Genomic DNA, 7,819 nt, shown 5'->3' on the forward strand with positions numbered 1-7,819 from the left:
ATATGCTGCAGTTATTGAAGGAATGGTTATTGACATTTGTTTCCTATAGGCATGCAGTCTAGTAACACATGGCAGCAGACATAGGAATAAATAAAGCACTTATGCCTTGATAATAGACAGGTTGTGTGAGTGTGTGATTCTCCTAATGGCATGATTTCTACCAGTGTATGTGGAAATTGAATAACATATATGCCATGTTGGATAAAATAACAAGTAGATCATACGAACCCTATAGGCATGTTTTCTACCCTTTCATGCAAACATTAGAGTATGCCCATTTCTCCGATTTCACTAACACCCCAATTGTTTATTACAAAATTATTACAGACCCAATGATGAATGTAATTACAAAGTATTATACAAGCAATAACAGTAGGCCTATAGCAGGCCCCAAAGGAAAATACCCAGTATTGCCTGGGCCTTCAACAAACGCCTTCTTCATAAATAGCATACCCAGATCCCAACAGGGGACTATATTCATCAGCACAGCCCAAAAACCATATAGGAACTCAAACCAAACCAAACAATCACAGATTGATCATACGACCCAAACATTAAATCACACAGAAATTACTTAAACAAACCAGTTTGCATATTCAGTAGATAGAATGAGGAAAGAACTGAGTGTTAGAGACAGTTAAGGTCTCAATAGTAAAGAGAGTGGCCAACGAACCCCAAATCCTAGTGTGTCAGTATTCACAAGGGTCTCAAATGGACCCCGAGCAGTGCTCACACTAGAGAGGTCAATAGAGAGAGTCTTAGTGGCCTTGGCTTTCAGCCGGCCAAGAGTGATAGGTTCAGAATAGTGTAAGTAACCAATGAGAGTGAGAGGACAATGATTAAGGGACAGAATTTGGAGAGATGCACTTGTATTTTAGAAAGCAGACATAGCAAAATTGTTTAAAACACAGAACATGCTAGTTAAGAGGGTCAACAAGACTTAGAAGCAGGTTGCTATTACAGGTTTAACACTTAGCAAGAAATAACATATTGGCAGAAAACACATTGAGAGAGTTAGAGAAGAATCAAGTTTCCTGAGATTACAAGATTAACATATAAAGGTGCACAATACCAAATAAGTCTAAGTAGGGCACTAACTTAGAAAGTGTAAAGCTTAAGGATCCAAATTATGCTAAGTATCCATCACAAATCAAAAGACAGACATGTTAACTTACACCGTGAAGCAAAATAGTATCAAACATGGTAGGGAAACACAAATTAAGATAGCTACTCTAAAGTCTCAAATAATAACTAAAGGGATACGGAATCAAGTAAGCCAAAGACATGCTGAGTGACACAATAGCAGGGGAGCAAGTCACAGATTATAACACATTACAGATGTGAGGCAGTCATTGCAGGAATTTGAAGTAGAGTAGGAAAGCAAACTCATGTCAAACAATAATGTAGACATTCAGGTGCCAATACATTTGGCTAAATGAACTTAAGAGGGTCTAAATTATTCAAGGAAAGCATATTCAAATGACATCTCTCAAAACTGGAAATTTTAGGTAAAAAGAAAGTGCTAAAGAAGTTTAGATCGTAAGGCAAGTTTAATGCTAGCAAAGTTACACACAGAGATGGTCTAAGAACACATTAGGTCATGAAATTCAGAGGTGTGAATATGCAGGACATAAACACAGAAGAATGAAATCGTGAAGCCAAGAGACTCACCAGTTATTAGTTGAATAAACAGACAACAAGAAAGAACAATATCCACAGTGCTCTGAATGTCAACAAAGAGCAAGAACCCAGATTCTTAGCGCGTCAGAGTTCCCAAGGACTTCAAATGAACCCCGGGTAGTGCTCGCACTAAGAAAAGTTAAAAATCGAATTCTGGTGGCCTTGGCTTTAAGCCGGCCAAGAATCAGAGTATAGAACAATAGAATAAGAGAACAATAGCGTAATCGCTTCGATTGTTTTAGTGAATCCGGGTAATTAAAAGTCTCCTTCAAAGGGGAAAGGGGATGGGTTTATATAGTAGTAGAAATCAATCAAACAAATCAAGAAAATACTGTAAAATCAACATAAATAAGAAAATAATAACATGCAAAATCAATAAAAGTCAGATTAGAGAAAAATTAGGTAAACCCTAGTTGACAGAAATCGAAAATTGGCAGGAGATCTTGGCTAATCGGACCCATATAGCCTTGATATAAATGTATCCAGACGGAATACCGTCTAGATCTTAAAGATTGAAGACAATTTTCACATGATTCCAGGTCTGGTACTTGCCAAAAATAGGCAAGTACTAAGTAATACCAAAATCATGTAAGTAACATGGAGATGGAGCATATGTAGAAGGAAAATTGTAAGAGGATTCCATATTAAGGTCGGAATCGGAGATAACTGGGGGTGTGACGGCTAGGGTTTGTGAAGGAGAAGGGCGTGACAGAGAATAGAGGCGGTTGTCTTTAGGAAATAGGGATTAGGGTTTGGGGTGAGGGAATATAAGGAGAATGTGGAGGAGTGTTTTGAGCCGCTGATCGCTTTTGATCAACGGCTGGGATTTAAGAAGAGCTGGGTCGGGTTTTTTGGATTGGATTGGGGATAAAAGGTCATTTGGATTGGGCTTGGGGATTGGGCCAAGGATTTAGGGCTTGTCTGGTCCGAAATTAATCCTAATTATGGGCCAGATATTAAAAATAGGAGATTAAGAGAAAAATAATTTAAATAAAATAATTAAATAAATTATAAAAAATGATATTTATGCAAATTAATATTTTAAAATAATAGTAGAAGATTATAAGAATGTAAGATATTATTTTGACCTTAAATAAAATGACAAATGTAATAAAATTATAAAATACAGGTTATTATTGCAAGATTGTGCAAATGGCCTAAAAATACTAATATAATTATAAAAAATAGAGTAAAATATCTTAAGCAAGTATTATAGATGCAAAATAATAATTTTAGGTAATTAAGTCATCACAAAATAATTGAAAGGAGTAATTAATAAATATTCAAGTAATTTAAATGCAGGAAAATCAATTTTAAAGCTCTGGAAATTATGGAAAATTATAGAAAAATGCTTGTATAGATTTGTAACTAAATAATGATGCCAAATGATGTTTTGAAAGTATATATACTATTCAAAAAAATATGAGGGCAAAATTGAGTGTCAACAACTGCCCCTCTTTACCCGGGAATGATGAAAGAGTTGTCGGGTAAAAAATAATGATGACCAATTTTGGACGAATTGAGTGAGGAATGATGTGATTTGAAAAATGGGGGCCGAACCCTGGTTCCTGAGTTGCCTACATATCCCTGGTGTTGCGGGAATCAGGCCGTGTGTAGTTTTGGACCCAACGGTGAACAAAACCGATGGAGTTGTTATAGGAGTGTTCGCATGTTTCAGAGAGGGTTCTTTTTGGGTAGGATAGTATCAGATGAATTTATGTGAAGTCATGCATGTGAATCTGAAACGTTACGGATGTATCACAGAGCAAATATCTGAACTCTCATAGAGTAAAAGTGGGCAATTGCTGGCGGTCAGTTGTGTTTGAAACAATTGAAGGATGTGAACGTTGTTAACAAAAATCGGAGCGAAGATTGCTCCCATTTTGTATAACGGTTACCTCCTGGATTACCTGAAAAACGTAAAACACAGTGCATGCGAATATATATATGGATTATTGCAAAAATTTAAAACATGATGCAAATTCCCTTTGGACCATAAAGGTTGTCTTTGGACGGTGATGATGATATCCTTAGACCATGACGTCTTGGGCCATGAAGCACATGACAAGGATTTGCAAGCCATGAAATGGTGTCCTCGGGCTATGAGGATGGTGCCTCTAGACGATGACGCCTTTGAATAATAATGTTCAATATTGAGATATCCTTAGGCCATGGCATGGTGTCTCCCGGCTACAAGGATGATGCCTTCAGACTATGACGCCTTTGGACAAAATGGCAATGTTTCAGCCCATGAAATGCAAAAACATGATGATTGGTCACATGCGAAGTTGAGATAAACAAGGCTTAGTCTTGTGTAAGATGAGGGCAGTGCTTAGCCCTAGGCGAACAGAGGGATAGTGTTAGGTCTTAGGTAGCGTAGTGGAGATAGTATTTAATCTTATGCAAGGAAAAGGCGATGCTTAGCCTTATGCCAAAAGGGGGGACCAATGCTTAGTCTCGTGCGGGGAAAGGCAATACTTGGCCTTATGCAATTAGGGAGGCAATGCTTAGACTCATGCAAGAAGAGGAGACAATCCTTAGTCTCATGCAGGGAAAGGCTGTGCTTACCCTTATATAATTAGGGAGGCAATGCTTAGCCTCATGCAAGAAGAGGAGACAACGCTTAGTCTTATACAGTGAAAGGCAGTGCTTAGACTTATGCAAGAAGAGGAGACAATGCTTAGCCTCATGCAAGAAGAGGATACAATGCTTAGCCTCATGTAAGAAGAGGAGACAATGCTTAGTCTCATGCAGGAAAGGCAATGCTTAGCCTTATGCAAGAAGAGGAGACCATTCTTAGTTTCATGCAGGAAAGGCAGTGCATAGCTTTATGCAAGAAGAGGAGACAATGCTTAGTCTCATGCAGGAAAGACAGGGCTTAGCCTTATGCAAGAAGAGGAGACAATGCTTAGTCTCATGCAAGAAGAGGAGATAATGCTTAGTCTCATGCAGGGAAAGGCAATGCTTATCCTTATGCAATTAGGGAGGTAGTGCTCAGCCTCATGCAAGGGAAGGCTGTGAGAAAGTAAATTATTTCTTAGCTGGAGGTGTCTGCTTTAGGTAATTTGTCGTCATGAAGGTAGTGCCTTGATGTATCTGCGGATAATGTTGTTTTATCATGCCTGCATCCAAAGAAAAATCATGAGTTTTGTGGGGGAAAGGTCAGTTTGTCCTTTTTTCTTCTTTCTCGGCCTTTGCTCTTGTCTTGGGATCCTGTTTGAGTTGCCCTGGGCAACATATGGCTGTCATAGAAACAAAATTTTCGAAAAATATGCAATGCATTTGATAAGTATAGTTATTTGAAATGTAGTAGTATGCGACATCAAATAGTTTAGATGAACCGGTGACTGTGACACATTTTAGAGACATTGCGACCTCATTGCCTTAGAATTTTGAGGGTCCCTCTCAAAATTCTGCCAATTTAAATGCATACTTCCGACAATACTTTTGGTTGTTCCGCATATGATGAAGTTGGCTGAACTTGCGATCTTGCCCCAGTTTCTGATTGTGGGGAAAATGAAGATTTTATTAAGATGTGACCGAACCCACAGGGCTTCCTAAGTATCCTCTCTTAAACGGGAATCATGTCAAGCGTAGTTCAGTTACATCAAGTGAAGAAATGTAAACAATCCTAAACATAGTATCTCTTGACTGCGTCTGAGTTGATAGGTTTTGGCCAAATCTCTTCGTCCATTTCTGCAAGTATGAGTGCTCCTCCTATTAGTACTCGATGAACTATGTAGGGAACCTGCCGGTTGGGCGAGAACTTCCCCTTGGCTTCGTCCTGATGTGGAAGATCCATTTTAGCACTAACTGCCCCGGTGTAAATTGTCTTGGTCTGACCTTTTTGTTGAAAGCTCTTTCCATTCTATTCTGGTAGAGTTGATCGTGACATACCACATTCATTCTTTTCCCATCGATGAGAGCCAGTCGTTCATAGCGGCTCTGTACCCATTCTGCGTCATTGAGCTCAGCTTCTTGTATGATTCTTAGAGAAGGGATTTCTTCTTCGGCAGGGATAACCACTTCCGTACTGTAGACCAGCAGATAAGGAGTTGCCCCAGTTGATGTGCGAACCGTGGTACGATACCCGAGCATAGCAAATGGCAGCATTTTGTGCCATTGTTTGTAATTGTCTACCATTTTCATTAGTATCTTCTCGATGTTTTTGTTGGCGGCTTCTACAACTCCAGTCATCTGCGGCCTGTATGATGTGGAATTCTTATGCTTGATCTTGAAAGTTTCACACATGGCCTTCATTAAATCACTGTTGAGATTGGCGGCTTTGTCGGTGATGATTGACTCTGGCACTCCGAATCGACAAACAATGCGACCCCGAACAAAATCTGCGACGACCTTCTTAGTTACAGCTTTGTAAGATGCGGCCTCGCCCCATTTTGTGAAATAGTCTATGGCCACCAGAATGAACCTATGCCCATTTGAAACAGCCGGTTCGATTGGACTAATGACATCCATACCCCAAGCGGAGAAAAGCGAGGGTGCACTTGCTGTATTAAGTTCATTGGGTGGCACTCGTATCATATCAGCATGTATCTGGCATTAGTGACACTTCTGGACATACTTGATGCAGTCTATTTCCATAGTCATCCAGAAATATCCTGCTCTTAGTATTTTCTTGGCAAAGACAAATCCATTCATGTGTGGTCCGTAGGTTCCGGCATATATTTCCTCGAGTAATCTGGATGCTTCCTTGGCGTCGACACACCGTAATAATCCTAGGTCTGGAGTCTCAGAATTCCTCCGCTTTGAAAGAAATGGTTGGCTAACCTTCGGAGTGTACGCTTCTGAGTATGAGTCGCGTGTTCTGGATACTCTCCCTTTGCCGAGTATTCTCTGATGTCGTGGAACCACGCATTTCCGTCACTTTCTTCTTCAACATGAGAGCAATAAGCCGGTTGTTTGTGAATTCCTATTGGGATAGGATCGATGAAGTTCCTGTCTGGGTGTTGTATCATGGAAGTTAAAGTGGCCAATGCATCTGTGAACTCGTTCTGAATCCTCGGAACATGTTTGAACTCTATCTTCGTGAACCTCTTGATCAGCTCTTGTACACAGTGCAGATATGGTAATATTTTGGTGTTCTTGGTAGCCCATTCTCCTAAAATTTGATGCACCAAAAGATCGGAATCTCCAATCACCAGCAACTCCTGAACGTTCATGTCAATGGCCAACCTGAGTCCTAAGATGCAAGCCTCATATTCTGCCATATTGTTGGTACATGAAAACTTGAGTTTTGCAGATACCGGATAGTGTTGGCTAGTTTCTGATACTAAGACAGCTCCGATACCCACTCCTTTAAAGTTTGCAGCTCCGTCGAAGAACATTCTCCAACCATCATATGCTTCGGTGATATCTTCTCCTGCGAATGATACCTCTTCGTCGGGGAAATACGTTTTCAATGGTTCGTATTCTCCATCTACAGGATTTCTGCCAAATGATCTGCCAATGGTTGCCCTTTGACCGCCTTCTGAGATTCATAGATGATGTTGAATTCACTCAGCAATATCTGCCATTTTGCTAACTATCCCGTAGGCATGGGTTTCTGGAAGATATATTTCAGCGGATCCATCCTTGATATGAGATATGTGGTGTATGCACAGAAATAATGCCTCAACTTTTGAGCTATCCTTGTCAAAGCGCAGCAGGTGCGCTCCAGCAAAGAGTAACGGGCTTCGTAAGGTGTGAATTTCTTACTCAGATAATATATTGCGTGTTCCTTTCTTCCAGTCTCATCATGTTGTCCCAGAACGCAACCAAAAGCTCCATCTAGTATGGACAAATAAAGCAGCAAAGGTCTTCCTGGTTCTAGTGGGACCAGAATAGGTGGTTTAAACAAATACTCCTTGATTTTGTCGAAGGCTTTCTGACATTCTTCAGTCCAGCTTGTTGCAGCATCTTTCTTCAGCATTTTGAAGATCGGCTCACAGATCACGATTGATTGTGCTATGAAACGGCTGATGTAGTTGAGTCGCCCAAAGAAGCTCATCACATCTTTATTATTCTTCGGCGGTGGTAAGTCCGGGATAACTTTGACCTTTGATGGGTCCAATTCAATCCCTCGATGACTGACGATGAATCCTAGCAATTTTTCGGCAGGGACTCCGAAGGCACACTTTGC

At 40.3% G+C, this 7,819-nt stretch overlaps 1 protein-coding gene across 1 annotated transcript; it reads right to left on the bottom strand.

Moving 5' to 3' along the window:
* Positions 1-4,796: 4,796 nt before the first annotated feature.
* LOC138902963 (uncharacterized) lies at positions 4,797-7,609 on the bottom strand. The gene is made up of 5 exons (XM_070190868.1): positions 7,396-7,609; positions 6,733-7,168; positions 6,469-6,636; positions 5,578-5,884; positions 4,797-4,922 (listed from the first exon to the last, which is right to left on the bottom strand). The coding sequence occupies exons 1-5, from the start codon at positions 7,607-7,609 to the stop codon at positions 4,797-4,799; spliced, it is 1,251 nt and encodes a 416-aa protein (XP_070046969.1).
* Between the last annotated feature and the right edge of the window lie 210 nt (positions 7,610-7,819).

The sequence above is a fragment of the Nicotiana tomentosiformis genome, chromosome 12 (genome assembly GCF_000390325.3).
Source record: "Nicotiana tomentosiformis chromosome 12, ASM39032v3, whole genome shotgun sequence".
NCBI classification, from domain to species: Eukaryota; Viridiplantae; Streptophyta; class Magnoliopsida; order Solanales; family Solanaceae; genus Nicotiana; species Nicotiana tomentosiformis.